Source organism: Myxine glutinosa, chromosome 1, assembly GCF_964187855.1.
Source record: "Myxine glutinosa chromosome 1, kmMyxGlut1.1, whole genome shotgun sequence".
NCBI lineage: Eukaryota > Metazoa > Chordata > Myxini > Myxiniformes > Myxinidae > Myxine > Myxine glutinosa.
Genome location: NC_136261.1, coordinates 110,863,998 through 110,886,693, shown reverse-complemented (window position 1 = coordinate 110,886,693; position 22,696 = coordinate 110,863,998). Strand labels below are relative to the sequence as shown.

The following is a 22,696-nucleotide window of genomic DNA, read 5'->3' as shown; positions in this document are numbered from 1 at the left end:
TGCAGGTAGTTGCACAGTCTCTGTGGTATGCTGCTTGTAGGTGCAGGTAGTTGCACAGTCTCTGTGGTGCGCTGCTTGTTGGTTTCGGCAGTTGCACAGTCTCTGTGGTACACTGCTTGTAGGTGCAGGTAGTTGCACAGTCTCTGTGGTACGCTGCTTGTAGGTGCAGGTAGTTGCACAGTCTCTGTGGTGCGCTGCTTGTTGGTTTCGGCAGTTGCACAGTCTCTGTGGTACGCTGCTTGTTCTTGTATCTAGTTGGACAGTCTCTGTGGTATGCTGCTTGGAGGTGGAGGTAGTTGGACAGTCTCTGTGGTATGCTGCTTGTCAGTGTACATAGTTGCACAGTCGCTGTGGTATGCTGCTTGTAGGTGTAGGTAGTTGCACAGTCGCTGTGGTATGCTGCTTGTAGGTGTAGGTAGTTGCACAGTCTGTGGGATGCTGCTTGTAGGTGTAGGTAGTTGCACAGTCGCTGTGGTATGCTGCTTGTTGGTGTACGTAGTTGCACAGTCGCTGTGGTATGCTGCTTGTATGTGTATGTAGTTGGACAGTCGCTGTGGCATGCTGCTTGTTGGTGTAGGTAGTTGCACATTCGCTGTGGTATTCTGCTTGTATGTGTAGGTAGTTGCACAGTCGCTGTGGTATGCTGCTTGTATGTGTAGGTAGTTGCACATTCGCTGTGGTATGCTGCTTGTATGTGTAGGTAGTTGTAGTGTCGCTGTGGTATGCTGCTTGTTGGTGTAGGTAGTTGCACAGTCGCTGTGGTATGCTCCTTGTATGTGTAGGTTGTTGCACAGTCGCTGTGGTATGCTGCTTGTAGGTGTACGTAGTTGCACAGTCTCTGTGGGATGCTGCTTGTAGGTGTAGGTAGTTGCACAGTCTCTGTGGTATGCTGCTGGAAGGTGTAGGTAGTTGCACACTGCACAGTCTCTGTGGTATGCTGCTTGTAGGTGTACATAGTTGCACAGTCGCTGTGGTATACTGCTTGTAGGTGTACGTAGTTGCACAGTCTCTGTGGGATGCTGCTTGTATGTGTATGTAGTTGGACAGTCGCTGTGGCATGCTGCTTGTTGGTGTAGGTAGTTGCACATTCGCTGTGGTATGCTGCTTGTATGTGAAGGTAGTTGCACAGGCGCTGTGGTATGCTGCTTGTATGTGTAGGTAGTTGCACATTCGCTGTGGTATGCTGCTTGTATGTGTAGGTAGTTGCAGTGTCGCTGTGGTATGCTGCTTGTTGGTGTAGGTAGTTGCACAGTCTCTGTGGTATGCTGCTTGTAGGTGAAGGTAGTTGCACAGTCTCTGTGGTATTCTGCTTGGAGGTGTACATAGTTGCACAGTCGCTGTGGTATGCTGCTTGTAGGTGTAGGTAGTTGCACAGTCGCTGTGGTATGCTGCTTGTAGGTGTACATAGTTGCACTGTCCCTGTGGTATGCTGCTTGTAGGTGTAGGTAGTTGCACAGTGTCTGTGGTATACTGCTTGTAGGTGTAGGTAGTTGCACAGTCTCTGGTATGCTGCTTGTAGGTGTAGGTAGTTGCAGTCCCTGTGGGATGCTGCTTGTAGGTGTATGTAGTTGGACAGTCGCTGTGATATGCTGCTTGTTGGTGTAGGTAGTTGCACATTCGCTTTGGTATGCTGCTTGTATGTGTAGGTAGTTGCTCAGTCGCTGTGGTATGCTGCTTGTATGTGTAGGTAGTTTCACAGTGTCTGTGGGATGCTGCTTGGAGGTGTGTGTAGTTGTACAGTCTCTGTGTTATGCTGCTTGTATGTGTAGGTAGTTGTACAGTCGCTGTGGTATGCTGCTTGTATGTGTAGGTAGTTTCACAGTGTCTGTGGTACGCTGCTTGGAGGTGTGTGTAGTTGCACAGTCTCTGTGGGATGCTGCTTGGAGGTGTAGGTAGTTGCACAGTCTCTGTGGGATGCTGCTTGGAGGTGTAGGTAGTTGCACAGTCTCTGTGGGATGCTGCTTGGAGGTGTAGGTAGTTGGACAGTTTTTGTGGGATGCTGCTTGGAGGTGTGTGTAGTTGCACAGTCTCTGTGGGATGCTGCTTGGAGTGCAGGTAGTTGGACAGTTTTTGTGATTTGGTGTTTGGAGATGTAGGTAGTTGGACAGTTTTTGTGGGATGCTGCTTGGAGGTGTGTGTAGTTGCACAGTCTCTGTGGGATGCTGCTTGGAGTGCAGGTAGTTGGACAGTTTTTGTGATTTGGTGTTTGGAGATGTAGGTAGTTGGACAGTTTTTGGTGTTTGGAGATGTAGGTAGTTGGACTGTCGCTGGTATTGTAAAGTCATATCTGGATTTTGATCAAGTTTTATTTCTCAGGTGATATGATTGTTGCCTGCCCTTGCCTTCTCTCAGCTACAACACCTTTTATTATCTCTGGGCATGCATGGTGAGGGCTTTGGTCAGTTTGCTGTTTGGAAATGTTCACCCAGATTCGAACATGGCAGCAGGTCGCATGTAAAACTAGACCGGCACTCGGTAGAGCGCATACCCCTGCCAGGCTGAACAGTTTACGTTTTGTATCCACTGACAGGTCGGATCTAGACCTGGACCTGAACTCAAAGCTAATCGGCTTGTTCTTGTCACTTACCAAACTCATCCACCAAGTTTTGTCATAAATCATCCACACCTTTTTGAAATATGATGCTGCATATCTTTTGGTCCAATCACTCAATGGTGAAGAATCACTTAAAATTTTCAAAAATTCTCGTATCCGGATTCGTATCTTCACCAAAATCGAATCGATTCGACTTCATCACACACTCAACCTGTCCACAATTTTTTGTCCGAATCTGGCCACAAACTTTTGAGATATCCTGTTCACAAACAGATACAGACCTCCATCCACCTTCGATGGCAGAGGTAGAAAGTCCAAGCGAGGGTGTGCAACCAAGAAACTCATTTTGCAATAAATGTTCGTTTCCCATTAATCGTACACTTTCTAAAATCAAATCTCACCCCTCTCCTCCAAATCTTCCCCATAACCCCTCCCCTCCAAATCTTCCCCATCACCCATCCCTTTCAAATCTCCCCCCTTGCCCCTCCCTCCTAAACTACCCCCTCACCCCTCCCCTCCTAGACTCCTCCCTCACCCCTCCCCTCCAAATCTCCCCCATATCCCATCCCTTTCAAATCCCTCCCCTTGTCCCTTCCCTCCCAAACTCCCCCCTCGCCCCTCCCCTTCAAATCTCCCCACCCTCATTTCTTCTCAATTTCCGCCCTCTCACTCCCCCTCCTCAAAGCGTCCTCCCCGATTCTTCCCCCTTCCAACTCTCACCTCCATCTCCCCCAACCTTCTGCCTCGCTCTTCCCCCTCCTCAAATAACACCTCATTGTGCCTCACCCAATCACCATCAAACCTTTTGTCCGCCCCATCCTTCTCTTTCTCCGAGCTATTCTGAAATCTCTGACACACCTTCAACAGCTCTCCCTACCTCTTCCACCTCTTCCACATCTTACCCTGCCCCTCCTCCCCCCTGTTCTGTATCCGATGCTCCCCCTTCCTCTTCATTAACGGTATGGACCTCAAACATCCGGGGTCTTCGTTCAAACTTAACTGATCTCTCCATACAGGTTGCTTCTGTCAAACCAGACATGATCTGCTTAACAGAAACTTTCCTCCTTCATGATGTCTCTGATTCCTTAGTATCTCTCCCGGGTTACTCCCTCCTCCGGTATGATAGACCTGAGCCTCGTCCTGGAGGTGGGGTTGCTATCTTTATCAAAAACTCTCGTCCTCACTCGCCCTGCACTGTACTCTCTCCACCTCACCCCCAGGAATACCTCTGGCTACGGCTTCCCCTTTGCTCCCACCTCTTGTTCATATGTGTGTTGTACCGTCCACCAAACAGTGATGACTCCATCTACATCTCGCTGTCTGATAATATGGACCAACTTCTATCTACTCATCCCAACTCTCTCTTCCTCATATGTGGTGATTTCAACTGTCGTCATTCCAGTTGGCTGGGTGTGGGTACCTCCCTCACCAGCCATGGCTCCTCAGCAAAGGACGTCTGCGACTCACTGGGACTGACACAATCTGTCAATTTCCCGACCCGGATCTCAGTCAACGGAGCGTCTTCTCTTCTCGACTTGGTACTGACTAACTTCCCTGAAAATGTCTGCTGCTCCTCTTCTGCACCAATCGGATCATCTGATCATGTCCTTGTTAAAGTGGACATCTCTCTGACCATTCTCGGGGAGCCTGCTCAGCGTCGACGAGTCTGGCATTTCACTCAGGCCAACTGGCACGGTCTTCAAGCAGCCATCAATCATCTGGACTGGTCTCCCATCTCTACCACCTCTGACATCAACTCATCCTGGGAATTCTTCCAAAGTAAATTGCTCTCCCTCATGCACAGATTTATCCCATCTCGTCTTCAGTTGTCATACCCTTCCTCCCGTCCATGGTACACGGAATCTTGTGGTGAGGCTGTTGCCCAGAAACAACTTGCCTTCGTCTCCTGGAAAGCAAATCCAACGGAAGGAAATCTCATTTCCTTTCACAAAGCCCGAAACAAGTGTGTGTCCACCCTCATGAGAGCCAGGAAACAATATCTCTCCGTTCTCAAGACCGAACTCTCTTATCTGTCTCCCTCTTCCAAAACCTGGTGGTGTCTGGTCAAATCCGTTTCTGGTGTTTGTTCCTCCTCCATCCCCTCCCTTACCTCAAACGGCTACACAGCTGACTCCGCACGTGAAAAAGCTGAATGCCTCAACTCTGTGTTTGCCTCTAAATCTTGTGTCCCAAACCCATCCCTCTCTGTACCCACCATACCCAGTCGTACCCAGCTGCTCCTGGACTCCGTGTCCTTTCCTCCTGACAAGGTGGAAAAGTTTGTCAACCCTCGACTCTGATTCTGCAACTGGACCCGACGGCATCAGCCCACGGGTCCTAAAATCCTGCTCTGCCGCTCTATCTCACCCTCTCTCTGTTCTCTTCACCCTCTCTTTTGCTCAAGGTCAACTGCCATCTGCTTGGAAATCGGCCAACATCACCGCTTTGCACAAAAAAGGTGCAAAAACAGATCCTAGCAACGACAGACCAATCAGCCTTCTCCCAATTATCAGCAAAGTCATGGAATCCATCATTGCTTCGGATATGAAATCTTTCCTCTTCTCCAATGGCTTGATCTCTGAGCATCAATTTGGTTTCAGACCAGGTCACGCTACTCTGGACATGCTGCTTCTGCTGTCTCAACAATGGATGGAGGTCCTCAATGCCAAACAGGAAATTAGAGCTGTCTCCCTCGACATATCACGTGCCTTCGATACGGTCTGGCACCCCGCTCTGCTCACCAAACTCTCCTCCTTTGGTATCCATGGAAATCTCCACGTATGGCTGGCTGACTTCCTCTCTAGTCATCGTCAACGTGTGGCCCTGAATGGGGTTCTCTCATCTCCTCTTCCTGTTCAGGCTGGAGTGCCCCAAGGCAGTGTTCTGGGCCCTGTGCTTTTTCTGGTCTTCATCAATGATCTCTCTGACTCACTTGAAAATCCTCTCTATCTTTTTGCTGATGACTCCACTCTCTGCCGCTCCATTGCTCTTCCCTCAGATCGGCAGTCTGCAGCCTCCTCACTCTCTGAAGACTTGGACAAAATCACAGACTGGTCAAACAAGTGGAACATGTCTTTCAATCCTGACAAATCCCACACTCTTACTATGTCTCTCCGAAAAGATCGACTGGACAACCCTCCCATCTACTTTCTCAACAATCCTCTCCAAGAAGTTCTGTCGCTCAAGCTTTTGGGTCTCACTATCTGCCATGATCTTTCTTGGGAAAACCACATTTCCAAGCTGGCCTCCAAAGCCAGTCGCCGACTGGGCATCCTCCGTCGTGCGAAGTCCTTCCTCGGCACACCTGAGCTCCTCACCACATACAAGGCTTTCATCCGCAGCTCAATGGAATACTGTTCTCCCCTATGGGCCGGGCCGGTGCTCTTGCCTCACACCTAGCTCGGCTTCACGCTGTTGAAACCAAAGCTTTCAGAATTATTGGAATCTCCCGCGATGAAGCTATCTCTGAGGGCCTTTCACTCACTCACCGCAAGCAGGTAGGTGGTCTTTCTGTCTTCTACCGACTCCTCTCCGGCCTTGCACCCCCAGCTCTCTCTGTGCTCTGTCCTCCAAATATTCCTACAGGTCGCACAAGATCTGCCAGCAACCCTCTGATGGTTAAACTGCCGAAATCTCGGCTCTCTGCTCACCTTCACTCTTTCATTCCTCTTTTCTCCCGCCTCTGGAACAAACTCCCTCACTCCCTTCAATCCCACTCCTCCCTCCAGGTCTTTAAAACAGCTGTTCACCACCATCTCTTATCTTCCCCCATCCAAAACCTTGATCTTTTCTACCCCCGCTAATTCACCCCAGATCCACCTTGTTTGAAATTCCAACTTCTTTCCTGGAAGTCCTGGCCGTGTCCATATGTTTTATACCTCTCCCACCCCCCCCTCCCCCTTCCCATGCCCTCCCCCAAAGCCCTCGCCCTCTCTCAGATCTCTCGATGTCTCCATGTCTCTCGGTCCCTGCTCTCAAATGTTGTGATTGTGTCCTTCCCCCTCTCTCCCCATCTTGTCTACCGCTCCCGATGTTATATGTTTGTGTGTCGGTTTGTCTTTCTGTGTGATTAATGTTCGCTCTTTCACGAGCCTCGATCTTGCAAACAAACAAAAAAAAAAAAAAAAAAAAAATACAGACCTCCATCCACCTTCGATGGCAGAGGTAGAAAGTCCAAGCGAGGGTGTGCAACCATTAATTGCTCTTTCTCGTTCTGTATGTTTTTGAACGGATAGAAATGTGTTTATCCAAAATGGTTGATGAAAAGTATACGATGGACCACACGACCCTGGATCACAGCTCAACGTTGGTGGGCGGGCATCGCGAAAATGCACCCTTCCCTTAGCTGGCTCACCCGAGAAGGTTCAGTGAGGCTGCCTCTGCTCAACCCCTACCCCATCTCACAGGATGTAAGGAGGAGTATGACCCGGAGGGAACTCTGCAGATGTGTGAAGTCACATGAGATCACCAGCCAAGGGAAGGGAAGAGATGGCCCCCAGTGCCACGATCCACCACCATGAGAGCAATACCCCTTGCCCTCAACATATCCACTGACCTTGGTCGTTGTGCTCACCCCAACCACTGACGGGAACCTCAAGAACCCATAAAATTCATGCTGGACCAAAGAGTAAAACTTCAAGAAAGGAATCCAGCAATTTAGAGAACACGACCCTGCACGTGATCCACTCTCACCCTCATGGATCTTTCGGTCCTACAATCGCCGGTCGAGACCTACCAAATCGCCCAAACGTCCAAACTCTATTCAAACATGACGGTCGGATCCACTAAAGGAACCCGCTTCGCTTTCCGTCTTGTGCGCAAGTGGTCAGGAGTACGCTGGCCCATCAAATGCAGACTGAATTCACGAGAACGGCACTCAGTATAGAGCATACCTCTGCCAGGTGGATAGTTTACGTTTTGTATCCCAGAGTAGACCAGAAAATCACAATACAGAATCACATTTAATCAAAATCATCCGTCCACAACTTTTGGAGATTTCCTGCTGTATCGTTTTTCCCATTAATCGTTTTTGTCGTTTTTGGCAAATCGTTTGTGAAACAAAATCGTTTTTGGCCCAATCTCCCATTGGTGACGAATCACTTTAAAAAATGTGACTCGTCGGATCCGGATCTTCAGCAAAATTGAATCGATTCTTCCTTGTCACACACACAACCTGTGCAATCTGTTTCGTCAAAATCCGTCCATAACTTTTTGAGATATCCTGCTATGTACCGTTTCTGACCCTATCTCTCAATGATGAAGGATCACGTAAAACATTCTCGTAGCCGAATCCGGATCTTTACCAAAATCTAATCATTTCGTCTTTGTCACATACACTACCTCACTGCCAAATTTTGTCCGAATCCGTCCACAACTTTTTGAGATATCGTGTTCACAAACAAACAAACAGGGGTAAAAACATAACCCCCATCCACCTTTGGTGGCGGAGGTAACAAAGAAAGAAAATTCTTCACGATTTGACCGAATCATTTACAAGTGCAATCTTAGACGAAAGTACTTTCACCGAGGATGGAGCGGGTCAAGACCCAATGCATGTAAAATATTTCATTGATAAGTTACATTGATTTGTTTTGCAATATTTGTCAACACATGTATTTAACTTTCATTGAAATCAATGGGAAATTCCCATAACAGGTGTATAACCACAATTGACGTTATTTACTTAGTTATTGACAATAATTTGCACCCCATGTCCACTCTTGATCCAATATTCCCCAATAACATCTCACAAGAACTGAATTGATTATCTTCCTCGTACGTTCAATAACAAGCAGGGCTCCACAAGAATTAATTTGAGCGTCCTTAAATAGGACAAGTTGATCGATTTGTGGGATAAATGTTACAAACCTGTATTTGTTCAAAGAACAATAATCAAAATACATTTATCGGAGTAAAAATAGTTATTCTCTTACATCAACAGCAACTTGATCAGGATTCCTTTCTTTTCAATGTGGAATATTTTGGGGGTTTTCCCACATCTCAGAATGAGGCATTCCTGGAAATCTCCTCTGAGGTTTCTCAGAAAGGTGAGTGTCCAGGTGTACCATTTGGTAGATGGAGGGGTACGGGGTAATGTTATTGTCGTGTCTGCCCTGTCGTGAACACCGCAGGGCGACACAGATGACCAAACGAGCTTTAACTCCAAGGCGTTCAAACCTATGGCGCACCTTCATTATACGCACGGGGGAAGAGTGGGTGGTGGGGCTGGGGGGGAGAGGGGGGGGAAGTCGGGGTCCACCAGCAGTCTTTGAACCTGCAACAATTAACTCAAACCGACACACAATTAAAATGTTCAAAATATACAGGTTTATTGAAAATAAATGCCAGCAACAAAAAAATTCACGTTAAACTAATATCCTAAATGGGACGTCCCCAGACAGACTCAAATACACACATAGGGAAATATAAAAGAACGAAAGTAAAAAATGTGTGTTTGTTTAGTGGGCACATAGCTCCGATCTGCTCTTAAACCTCGTTAGGAATCGTCCAAACCCCCGCGTCCTTGGCGGGAACAGCACGCTTTGTCGTGCAGCACGCGAGCAGGAACCAGGCCTCCGTGCACAGTTCACCCCTCTAGCTGTCGAGTGCGCAGCGAGCAGGCCGCGCCCGTTCACTCGTCTCTGCTCCACACAGCACCGCCGCCTCTCCGGTTCACTCGGCATGGCCCTCAGCCATCACAAAGCCACGGCCAAGCGTGCCAGAGTCCACAAGCCACGACCGCCTTTCCTCACGATCGTCAAAACCCAAAGTTACGGATATGAAATGCTGACTGCACAGCACCAATGCCCAACGCAAGAGAGCAAAAATGCCACCGTTCGCTATGATCTCCCGGGTGTAAGGGGCAGAAAATGTCGGAACAACGTCTTTTGTCTTCTAGAGGGACAGCAAAGAGGAAAAAATGTCGGGGAGAGCGTTATTTTAAACTCAATGCTCTGACTTCATCCGTGCCTACTCCACCAATCACTAATCCCATCTTAGCAGTCCTTGCGCCAATCAATCCCGGACCAATCACTGCTCTTCAGGGCGTCGCCTCCCGGACCTCCTGTGCCTGTGTGCTCACCAGGTCGGTGGTATCAGTGGTAGTTTTCAATGTCCTGCTTCCAGTTGGTTTTTATTTAGTGTTATAAATGCGTGATTGCCTGGCTATCTGTGTGTGTTGCTGGTGTCATAAGAAACAGAGGAAAATAACAGAGGCCATTACATACAAGGGATTAATTACCCATAGTCCTTCACCAATTAACATAACCCCACCCCTCGTGATGGGAACGAAAATACGCTCTTGCACGACATACGGTCTATCTACGGCATCCCTACTTATGATACATGGGGCTTCTTCTTCTTCATGACAATCAGAGCACACTATCTATGCAAATCTACCTGGGCTAAGGTATTGCCTACTGCCCACCCTCCCCCCACAAACGTAACATTATTTTCAAAATAAACTTTTCAAGAATTTTACCAAAACAAATTTTTTTTAACACAATGTTGGGCTTCTGCCAATTTAGATGACCTTTTGACCTCTGTCGACAGAAATTAAATTTATTGCGAAGCTATTATTTTTCTACTTTGTGCTTATACAACTTATTTCGCACGAAGATTGTTAATAAAGGAGTATAAGTTGTGGGTGGAATGGTGCCAAACTTCATTTCCTCTACTCCTGAAAAAGGAGACGTCTTAAGACTCGATCCCGGTATTTTTAAAATATCTATATATATATATTGTTACGGGTCGCGGACAAGATGTTACTTTGGGCCGAGCGGATGGTCAACCGCGACCGTTGCAGGATCCCCGATTGGCCCGACTTCCTGAACGTTGACCAGATCGCGCCACAGGTATTCAATCGGGAAACCTCTAAAGCGACCGAATGTAAAGAGGAAGAGAGAAGAAAACAGAGTACGGAGGAATAACAGGATTTATTATACACACAAGCAAAAAGAAAGCAGTCACGTTTATTTACAACACATAAGACGCAGGTGACACAGTGCAAATACTAGCTTACCTACAGTCTTAATTAACCCAGGACAGAACAAACAAAAGACAGACTCACGCGGGGAATGACAGGAATGGCAGGAGGTGGATGGCTGGAGGTGAACGCTTGGTGGAGCCAACGCGGAGCTTGGTGGAGCCTTGGTGGAGGTGAACGCTTGGTGGAGCCAACGCGGAGCTTGGTGGAGCCTTGGTGGAGGTGAACGCTTGGTGGAGCCAACACAGAGCTTGGTGGAGCCTTGGTGGAGGTGAACGCTTGGTGGAGCCAACACGGAACTTGGTGGAGCCTTGGTGGAGGTGAACGCTTGGTGGAGCCAACGCGGAGCTTGGTGGAGCCTTGGTGGAGGTGAACGCTTGGTGGAGCCAACGCGGAGCTTGGTGGAGGGTTGGTGTGACGGGTTCTCTCTCCTTCCCTCACAAGCTTCAGGACTCTTTCTCTCTCTTTCTTAGTCCCACCCAGTCCAACAACTTCCTCTCTTGCTTAGTCCAACTCAAGGCCTTCCTGTCTTCTGATCTCCTCCCTCCTCGACTCTACTCAAAGCGCATCTCTTTTCGGAAACGCCCCGCCGTGGGTTATATAGGCCCCGCCCCTCAACCTTTGCGAACCTCCCCCAAACGTTCTCTCTCCGCCCTCTCAAGCCAAACCCCTTGTTCATGGTTGGTCGAGTGGGGCTGGCTCACTCCTCCCCTCTATGACGAGGTGGAGGCACGCCTTTCTTCCCCAACCCTGCCTCGTGGTCAATGGCGGATGAAGGGAAAACCGCCCAAAATGCAGTTGGCAATTGGAAGGGAGGTAATTGGCAATGGGAATGGAAGTTTTGGGAGTGGGAATGAAGGGAATCTATCTCTTTCACTGGTGCAATGGAGTATTTCTATTAATGGGAGACACAGCCTTACCCTAAAACACAGAATTGAAGGAGCTGTGCTCCAACGCGAGTTGAAAGAATTGACGCGACCAAAGATGGAAATTCGTCCGAGTAGGTTTAATAAATGTATCACACTCGGGTACTCTCAAAAGCCCGTTTATCGGGCAGCAATATATATACACATTTATGTCGGGAAGTTTGTTCCCAATCGTGAAGTTCCCAAATCCGCTTCCGGTCCCTCGAGCGACGGGGCTTGCTTTGATCTCTCCACGGCATCAAAGTTTGAGTGTTTTCCCGTTCGTTTCTTTGTCAAATTTCCGCTGCGTATTTTGTTGTGTATGTGTTATTGTGTGTTTCTATTTGGTTTTGGTTTTGTAGTTGTTGCAAATTTGTGTGTAATTAGTCGTTTCTTTGTCCGCGCCTCGTGCGGCCTGGTGTCTCGTGCGGCCTCCTCGTCTCGACTTGTGCCCCGCCCCCTATATTCTCGTTTGTTCTTTCACCTCTGCTCCTGCTTTCTCAAATCCACGTTCTCACTTAGAGACTTTTCCCAGATTGTTTTCATGGTTTTGTTGAAATATTTCTTTAAATATGTTTAAACCGCAGCGGTGATCCCCCCCCCCCCCCCCCCCAGGATTTCCATGTTTTAAACGTTTCCCAGTGTGTACCCTGGATAAGAATAGGTACGCCGTATCCCTGCGTGTCGTAGGAGGCGACTAAGTGGGTTGGCGTCGGGAAAGGCATCCGGCCATAAAAAAAAAAAACATTGCCTCAAAAAGAGAACCATGACAATTACAACTACATGTGGGCAGGGTACAGCCCGAAGTGGAGATCGGTTTCTGAGGTTTGGGACATGGAATGTAGGGACAATGACAGGGAGATCAGGAGAAGTGGTGGAAGTATTGGTCAGAAGAAGAGTGGACATATGTTGTGTGCAAGAGACGAGATGGAAGGGAAGTGGTGTGAGAATGGTGAAGGGTAGGCAGGGACAGAAATACAAGTTTGTGTGGCAAGGGTGCCTGGAGGGCATGAATGGTGTTGGTGTCCTGTTTTCTGAGGAGTTTGTAGACAGTGTGGTGAGTGTGACTAGAGTGAGTGATAGGTTGATGATGGTGAAAATGATGATTGGAAAGCTCTTGGTGAACGTCATCTCGGGATATGCTCCGCAGGTTGGTCGGAGCGATGAAGAGAAGGACATGTTCTGGTGTGCGATAGAGAAGCTGATGGAAAACGTGAAAGATGAGGAAGTTGTTGTGGTAGGAGGAGACCTAAATGGACATGTGGGAAGGAGTATGGATGGTTTTGAAGGAGTTCATGGGGGTTACGGAGGATTTTGGAGTTTGCTGATGGAGCTGATTTGTTGATTTGTAATACTCAGTTCCAGAAAGAGGATAATAAGCTTGTTACATACACGTCAGGTGGGTCGACGACAACCGTTGACTACCTGATGGTGCGTAGGCGAGATAGGGGGCACCTCCGAGACACAAAGGTGATCCCGGGGGAGGAGGCTGTTTCACAGCACCACTTGGTTGTCTGCGACGTAAGGGTGAAAGGTGCGAGGAGAGCTCGGCGGGTGAAGTACCAACCGAGAATGAAGGTGTGGAGGTTGAAAGAGGTGACAGTAAGGGAGGCATTAAAAGAGAGGCTGAGTAGGGTCGAGGATGATGTGGTTGAGCTTGAAAGTGGTTGGATGTCAATGAAAGCTAGTCTGTTGGGAGCCGTTGGTGAGGTATGTGGATGGACAAAAGGACCACCAAGGCACTCGGAAACATGGTGGTGGGATGATGAAGTTGGAAAGACGATTGACAAGAAGAGGAAGAAGTTCAAGGAGTGGCAGAAGGCGAAGGGTACGGGAGCAGAAACAGCTGAGCATGAAAGTTATAAGGCAGCCAGGAAGGCTGCAAAGAAAGAGGTAGCAAAGGCGCAGGAGGCATGTAGGAAAATGTTCGGAGAACGCTTGGATTCGGAAGAGGGTCAGAGAGCGGTATTCAGGATTGCAAAGCAGATAGCGAAAGAGAGGTGTGATGTGATGGGGGTGAGCTGCTTGAAGGATGAAGTGGGACAAATCGTTGTCGACCCAGATGGAATTAAAGGAAGATGGAAAAGATATATGGAAATGCTGTTGAATACAGAGAATGAATGGGATGGCAACATAGAGAGTAACCCAGTTTTAGGACCGGCAGAGAAGATAACTGAGAAGGAAGTTGAGGAAGCGATAAAAGCAATGAAGGGTAGAAAAGCGGGAGGGCCGACGGGAGTTGTGGGAGATATGTTGAAGGCAGCAGGAAGTTGGGGTGTGAAGAGAATGACAGAGATCTGTAATCTGGTGGTGAAAGAAGGCCGCATTCCAGTGGATTGGGAACTGAGTACCCTCGTCCCTCTATACAAGGGGAAATGTGACCCTCTGGAGTGTGGCTCGTACCGAGCGATAAAGTTATTGGAGCATGGAATGAAGGTATTGGAAAGGGTGTTGTAGAGGAGGATAAGGAAGAAAGTGAAGATCGACGAAATGCAGTTTGGATTTATGCCAGGAAGAGGAACGACAGACGCGCTTTTCATTGTGAGGCAGTTGCAGGAGAAGTACATGGAGAAGAGGAAGAAGTTGTTTCTTGGGTTTGTTGATCTGGAGAAAGCATTCGATCGGGTTCCACGCAAAGTATTGACATGGGCATTGAGGAAGTTAGGAGTGGAGGAATGGTTGATCAGAGTAGTGATGGCAATGTACAAAAGAGCACGCACAGCTGTAAGGACGAAGGACGGGAACAGTGGTGAGTTTGAGGTGAAGGTGGGAGTGCATCAGGGGTCGGTACTAAGTCCACTACTATTTGTAGCTGTGATGGAGGTGCTGGCTCAGAACATAAAGGAGGGTTTACCGTGGGAGTTGTTGTATGCAGATGATCTGGTGTTGATTGCGGAAAGTATGGATGGACTGAAGGAAAAGATGAACACGTGGAAGGAATGTATGGAGACAAAAGGTCTGAAGGTGAATATCGGAAAGACGAAGGTGATGGCAAGTGGTAAAGCATGTGGTGAGGTGGAAAGAACTGGGAAGTGGCCCTGTGCTGTGTGTAGGAAGGGTGTCGGAGTGAACTCCATTCAGTGTACAATGTGCGCTGAGTGGGTTCATCAAAAATGTAGTGGTCTGAGAGGGTCATTAACCAGTGTGGCAGCTACATTCAAATGTAAGGTGTGCACAGAGGGAGCTGCAGATGGAGGAAATGTTGAGTTGGATCTTGGAGATGGCGTGAAGCTGGAAGGTGTGAAAACATTTTGCTACCTCGGAGACATGCTGAATGGAGAAGGTGGATCAGACTCGGCAACGGTTGCTCGAGTGAGATGTGCATGGAAGAAGTTTCGGGAATTGAGTGGCGTGCTGATGATGAGGGGAGTGTCGTTGAAGCTGAAGGGAAAGGTGTATGCTGCATGTGTGAGAAGTGTTATGATTTATGGGAGCGAGACATGGGTAATGAACGTAGAGCAGCAACGAAGGTTGGAAAGGGTGGAAATGCGAATGGTTCGACGGATGTGCGGAGTATCGTTGAGAGAGAGGAAGACAAATGATAAATTGCGAAAGATGATGGGAATAGAGCCTGTGATTGATGCTGTGAAGAGGAACAGGTTGAGATGGTTTGGTCATGTGTTGAGGAAGGATGAAAGTGACTGGTTGAGAAGAGTGATGGAAATGAATGTAGAAGGAAGTAGAAGACGGGGAAGACTGAGAAAGACTTGGCTAAAGATGGTGGAAGAAGAAATGCGGGCAAGGGGGTTAACAAGGAGAGATGCAGAAAATAGGGCAAAATGGAGAAGATTGTCATGGGGACCGCAAGGCTAACCCCCGCTCTAGCAGGGAAAATGGCCTTTAAAATGCATGTTGTGTTGTTGTTGTATGTCGGGAAGTTTACCCGGCAAAAGCTATACCGGGCATGCCCGGGTATCAAGGGCGAGCCTTGGAAAGGCGAGTCTGGACCTGCCCGGGCGTGTTTGGCTGCGGCCTGGCAAGTCGAGGCTGGGCGTGCCCGGGCGCTCTGGACGAGCACTGGAAAGGCGATAGCGGGCATGCCCGGACGCTCTGGGCGAGCCCTGGAAAGGCGATAGCGGGCATGCCCGGACGCTCTGGGCGAGCCCTGGAAAGGCGATAGCGGGCATGCCCGGACGCTCTGGGCGAGCCCTGGAAAGGCGATAGCGGGCATGCCCGGACGCTCTGGGCGAGCCCTGGAAAGGCGAGAGCGGGCATGCCCGGGAAAGACGAGACCGGGCGTGCCCGGGAGGTTCGGGCGTGCCCGGGAACAGTGAGTCCGGGCATGCCCAGGAGAGGCGCGTCTGGCCGTGTTCTGGCCGGTGCAAGGCGAATGTGTGCATCCAGCGGTAACCGCTACAGAATAAGATATAACTATCGAACAGGGGTATTCTATTATTGGCTGACGTGTATGCTTGTGGACTAGTTATGGGACGCCCTTTTGACCTTTACACAGCTCCGGCGGAGGCAGGAGGCGCAGAATAACAATAATAATAATAATGATAAAGCACACAATCAAAAAAAAATACAGTCCTCATATCCGCAACAATATATATAAAACATCTTTCATGATGACAGAGTATTGTGATGCAGTTTCTGATTCAGGAGACCTTAAATCACCAGAAACCATTTAAAAACATTTTATGTGCACAACTTCATGTTGTTGGACTTAAATTATCTAACTTAAATTATATTATCTTAAATAACTTAAATTATCTAAAATATATGCATCTGGCAACTGGACTATGAAATGTTTTTCCCAGAATGCTTTGCCTCCATTCCCTTTGGATTTCCTCTCATCAAAACACAGTTAAATAGTTTATTCAGGACCTGAACCCCATGTTCACCGAGGCAGGTCCATACTTCACTCATATCTCCTCAGGTCCTCCTGATTTGCTAATTTTTATCACTCTTAAATCGGCTGTCTTGTCTTGCAGTACTTTTTTGTATAAATCAAAGATTCCAGGAGCAGCGTTTGAAAAGGAGTAGGTCAGTGAGTGTTGGTACACAGTTGAAATCCCACATCCAATCTTCCTTGTCTGACATTTAAATCGTTGCGATCCATCTTTGCCATGAGGATGTGATGAGGAATATAAAGAGATTTATGCTCAGTTGGAAACTTCAGGTTAACTTTCCCCACCAAGTGAAGTTAGAATTTGTCCTATCAAGGCAAAATCTTCTTCATGGTCGTGTCAACAACATGCATTTTAAAGGCCATTTTCCCTGCTAGAGCGGGGGTTAGCCTTGCAGTCCCCATGACAATCTTCTCCATTTTGCCCTATTTTCTGCATCTCTCCTTGTTAACCCCCTTGCCCGCATTTCTTCTTCCACCATCTTTAGCCAAGTCTTTCTCGGTCTTCCCCGTCCTCTGCTTCCTTCTACATTCATTTCCATCACTCTTCTCAACCAGTCACTTTCATCCTTCCTCAACACATGACCAAACCATCTCAACCTGTTCCTCTTCACAGCATCAATCACAGGCTCTATTCCCATCATCTTTCGCAATTCATCATTTGTCTTCCTCTCTCTCACCGATACTCCGCACATCCGTCGAACCATTCGCATTTCCACCCTTTCCAACCTTCGTTGCTGCTCGACGTTCATTACCCATGTCTCGCTCCCATAAATCACAACACTTCTCACACATGCAGCATACACCTTTCCCTTCAGCTTCAACGACACTCCCCTCATCATCAGCACGCCACTCAGTTCCCGAAACTTCTTCCATGCACATCTCACTCGAGCAACCGTTGCCGAGTCTGACCCACCTTCTCCATTCAGCATGTCTCCGAGGTAGCAAAATGTTTTCACACCTTCCAGCTTCACGCCGTCTCCAAGATCCAACTCAACATTTCCTCCATCTGCAGCTCCCTCTGTGCACACCTTACATTTGAATGTAGCTGCCACACTGGTTAATGACCCTCTCAGACCACTACATTTTTGATGAACCCACTCAGCGCACATTGTACATTGAATGGAGTTCACTCCGACACCCTTCCTACACACAGCACAGGGCCACTTCCCAGTTCTTTCCACCTCACCACATGCTTTACCACTTGCCATCACCTTCGTCTTTCCGATATTCACCTTCAGACCTTTTGTCTCCATACATTCCTTCCACGTGTTCATCTTTTCCTTCAGTCCATCCATACTTTCCGCAATCAACACCAGATCATCTGCATACAACAACTCCCATGGTAAACCCTCCTTTACGTTCTGAGCCAGCACCTCCATCACAGCTACAAATAGTAGTGGACTTAGTACCGACCCCTGATGCACTCCCACCTTCACCTCAAACTCACCACTGTTCCCGTCCTTCGTCCTTACAGCTGTGCGGCTCTTTTGTACATTGCCATCACTACTCTGATCAACCATTCCTCCACTCCTAACATCCTCAATGCCCATGTCAATACTTTGCGTGGAACCCGATCGAATGCTTTCTCCAGATCAACAAACCCAAGAAACAACTTCTTCCTCTTCTCCATGTACTTCTCCTGCAACTGCCTCACAATGAAAAGCGCGTCTGTCGTTCCTCTTCCTGGCATGAATCCAAACTGCATTTCGTCGATCTTCACTTTCTTCCTTATCCTCCTCTACAACACCCTTTCCAATACCTTCATTCCATGCTCCAATAACTTTTTCGCTCGGTACGAGCCACACTCCAGAGGGTCACCTTTCCCCTTGTATAGAGGGACGAAGGTACTCAGTTCCCAATCCACTGGAATGCAGCCTTCTTTCACCACCAGATTACAGATCTCTGTCATTCTCTTCACACCCCAACTTCCTGCTGCCTTCAACATATCTCCCACAACTCCCGTCGGCCCTCCGGCTTTTCTACCCTTCATTGCTTTTATCGCTTCCTCAACTTCCTTCTCAGTTATCTTCTCTGCCGGTCCTAAAACTGGGTTACTCTCTATGTTGCCATCCCATTCATTCTCTGTATTCAACAGCATTTCCATATATCTTTTCCATCTTCCTTTATTTCCATCTGGGTCGACAACGATTTGTCCCACTTCATCCTTCAAGCAACTCACCCCCATCACATCACACCTCTCTTTCGCCATCTGCTTTGCAATCCTGAATACTGCTTTCTGACCCTCTTCCGAATCCAAGCGTTCTCCGAACATTTTCCTACATGCCTCCTGCGCCTTTGCTACCTCTTTCTTTGCAGCCTTCCTGGCTGCCTTATAACTTTCATGCTCTGCTGTTTCTGCTCCCGTACCCTTTGCCTTCTGCCACTCCTTGAACTTCTTCCTCTTCTCGTCAATCCTCTTTCCAACTTCATCATCCCACTTCCAAAATGTTACTTCCAAATGTGCCCTTGGTCCAAACAATCGGCCCTCCAACATGGCCGTCTCATTACTTCCGGCTGTTTCAAAAGAGAGGCTTCATCGGCTCTCCAGATTGTATTTTTCACTCCGTGGGCAGCTGCGACCGGGCATAAATTTGACGAACTGACTTGTTGCAAAGGTGGCATCCTTTGACGGTGCCACGTTGAAAGTCACCGGGGATGGGGGGTTCGGGTCCGGGTTCAGGCTGAAGGCTAGCCCAATAGGAGTGGTCGGCGTTTGCCCAATGATTATGGTTCAAAAATATCGTAAACGTATCGATTGCATACGTTTGATTTGACAATAATTGATTGTCCTTTCTACAGGGGAAGAAGAGGTGAACAATCCAACCCATCCCGACTTTGTCCCGTCACCGTTTCTGCAGCCAGCTGACACAAGTGGACGTGCCGACCAATCTGCCGAGAAGATGCAACGCTGCGGGGGAGCATCCAGGCGGTCAAGTGCTTGTGGTGAGTGTTCTTTGTCACAATTTTAAGGAATGCAGACACGGCACTATGGCTCAGATTAGGCAGTGGCTCAGATTAGCTACAATAATTATGGTAAATTAAAGTGACCTGAAAAAATAACTCTTAGATGCCATTTCCTGGCACTTCGAGGCACACTCTGCAATACAATATTATTATTGGGTTTGTTGGCATGTAGGTATATTAATAGTGCTTTGAATGTCACGAAACAAATGTCAGTGATTGTGACCTTGGCAATGTGGGTGTCGGTGGATTATAGTCAGATTATAATATTGCTTGGGTTTCAGGCCAATACGCAGCTACGTTGTCCCGAGGGCCGAACGGCCGAGGTCAATATTCCGCCCTCGGGACAGCATAACGCGCATTGGCCAAAAACTCGAACAATATTTCCATTCTTATTATGATGGATGAAGGCAATGGTAATGGCTCCAATAATCGCAGACAAGCCTAAACTGCGCCACTCCCTTGTGGGAGTAGGCCTACATGACATGTATATGTGGTCGTGCACAGGCCACGCCCACGCGTGGCCAATATTTAGGGTGAATGTTGTTCGTATGGCGGCCATAGGCCATATTTTAAAACTTCGTTGCACCCACCCCCACCTTGTGTAAACCGACATCCCCAATAATTTCATTAAGTGCACCCATTTGGACCACATTAGGAGGGTTGTCAAGTTGTCGCGGTGTGCGGGGGTTTACGACAATGCGATTAATGTCTGCCGGTGTCAGGGTCCAAACGCGTTTTCTTGAATTCTTAAAATCACACATCACTCTGCCAATAATGGACATAGAGGGTCGTGTGAGGTGTCAAAATGATCAGAGTACTTCCATACAATATGGAAGCTGCAACCCAGCTGTCGGTGACATCTGCGGTTACCTCTGGGTCAAGAAATCTGTAAAAATGGTGAAATGTATATTTTGTCTTACATTTTGATACATCATAAATTGTCTTCATAACACAGAGAATAACGAAGGTATTGGTTTAATGTGTACTCTAAAAGTTTCCCAGTACACTGTGCAAAATAATGATACCACACAAATATATCTGATATTAATATTTCTGAGTTTAATACCGCAAAACCGAAGTGTACCCCCTTATTTTCTTCATGGTATATGCAATATGCATACAACATAAGTTTGGATACAGTCGATGTGATATTGGCAATTACTTCAGGTATAACATCGAGATAAATATCATGATTTTCGCGACTGCATTGCACATTATCAAGACTAAAGAGACCTGAATTAAAGATGCCTTAGATTATTTTGGCCACCTGTGGAATAATACACACAAACACAAAAATACACCATAAATGTTTCATTTGGAGATACAAATGTGTTTCATAATACTAAATGTTTGTCCAACAAAATCAGAATTCACTTGAATGTCCATCATATTTTCTATTCAGTTGAATGCCCATCATGTTCATGATTTAACTGAGATGTCGAGCAAAATAAAAGTTCACTTGAATGTCCATCTTGGTAACTATCCATTTTAATGTCTATCATCTATCTATAATTCCAGTAATCTCTGTCTGTACGTTTGTACGTTTGTCTGTGACCGCTGTTTCTCGACAACCACGGGTCCGATATACTTTTAACTTGCCAGGTATATTGCTGGGGACCCGAGGATGTGCCTTTTCAAGGTTTCATATTAATCGGACAATTACTTACCGAGCTATGTCCAAAAAACGATTCAACCAATCAGAGAGCAGCGAACGATCGCGTGTGCCGAACGTGGAGGACACACTCTGCCTCGGATGGCACATTTGAGAGCGTATTCATTTATTTCACGTTTGCAAACTATGTTGGCGTTAAACTATGTTTTACAACTAATAAAAACGAATTTGCGATTCATTCGCTTTCCTGCGCGTTTGTGCACGCGATGGCGATTTCTTTACCAAACTCCGGAAGCCGTTCGCTTTGGACCAAACCATTGCATGTAAATAGAGGGGGGGGATTGTCACCGTACTCGCAAGCCGTTCGCTTTGGACCAAACCATTGCATGTAAATAGAGGGGGGGGATATAATTTTAGATATAGATATAGTACGGGCAATGCCCTAGTGTTCACAATTCACTTAAATGTCCACCATACGGTAATTACAATGCATCTGAAAGTCCATCGGTTAGTCGAATCATCTGCTTCTGAATCAGATGTCTCATCACCAGCCAGAGAGTTTGCCGGCTTTGTGCATCTTGGTCCGCATTTACATGCACCAATGCATGGAGACGGACATGCTTTTACACGAGCATCTTGACGATGCACAACTTCTCTGGCATCCACAGCTTATTAACTCGCGGCAGGCATCTGGTACAGGTACGAGGCTCATTAGCTTTGGTACTAACTTCGCGCCATCGATGTGCTATCCACATTCCTCTGGTGGAGGAAGGTCAGGATATGCCTGTCCTGCATGTGTCCAGATCAGGGCTCGATAGGTAGCTCGCATGATGTCAAATGTCAGGGCATCTTTTGTTGGCGGTCGGTAGTCATTTTCTGAATGTTGCCAAATGATATTTCAGGATAAATGATGCAACATTCCCTGAAATATTGTTGTCGTCCTTGTCTTCCTTTCAGGTTGGGCAAGAACAGTGCTGTGGTGAAGTAGCTTGAATGGAGGCCTGATCTCGATTACCTTCGGGGTGATTGATTCGTTTTGGCAGTGCCAGGACCGGTGATGTCCTGGCACCACCTTGCCTGGTGTTCATGCTCATCCACCGATGGAAATGGAAAAATGAAATCCACCTCATTCAGCGGTTTTATACATCATGAATACGTCGAACGTCGATGTTATGATTGTTGCTTGACGTGTGATTCTTGAACAGCGGTTGTTCAAAACATTTTCGTCTTCAAGAAGAATCGAGGAAAAAAGGCATTAACCGAACTGTTACCTTTTCGCTCCGTTACCTTCAAAGTTATAAATGCTTGGGCAATGGGCATTCCGCCCGCCCGCCCGTGTCCATTTTTCTTGTGCTCCCCCCATAGTGTTCCGTCTTCCCCAATATGGTCGCTCCATTGACGAAGGGTCATTTGTTACAGCCTTGTGAAATAGTTTTAAAGCTGCAGTCATTGCAAACAAAATAATTGTACCTTTAACATTTCCCAATGAGAGAGAGCAAAGATTATTCATGAAAAAAGAAATCATTTGTGCAGAGAATGATCAGTTTTTGTTTTTACTCGTATAATAACGTTCTCAGTGACGCAATGAATGTGACATGTGACATGTGACATGGATATGGATATCACCCCAGGTATTTTCTATATGTGGTGTTTGCATTTTGTGAAGAGCTTTACATGAATGAACGAATGAATGATCGAATGATCAATAAATTAGAATTTATTCGAGAATGCCTCCACATATAAAATGGCAAAAGGAAAAGTAGTGTTTCAGGTTATTGGATGAATGTGCAATTGAACGTGAAATAAATCAAAAAATGTAAAAATA

The 22,696-nt window shown here is 47.3% G+C and overlaps 1 protein-coding gene across 1 annotated transcript in view; it reads left to right on the top strand.

Annotated features, from left to right (window-relative positions):
* The window catches only part of LOC144891763 (uncharacterized), a 28,457-nt gene extending 5,761 nt beyond the window's left edge, over nucleotides 1–22,696 (top strand). Inside the window, exons 3-4 of the mRNA XM_078776054.1 lie at nucleotides 19,095–19,238; nucleotides 21,829–22,696. Coding sequence (XP_078632180.1) covers nucleotides 19,095–19,238; nucleotides 21,829–21,854 — 170 coding nt within the window. The 3' untranslated portion in view covers nucleotides 21,855–22,696. The remainder of the gene's footprint in view (nucleotides 1–19,094; nucleotides 19,239–21,828) is intronic.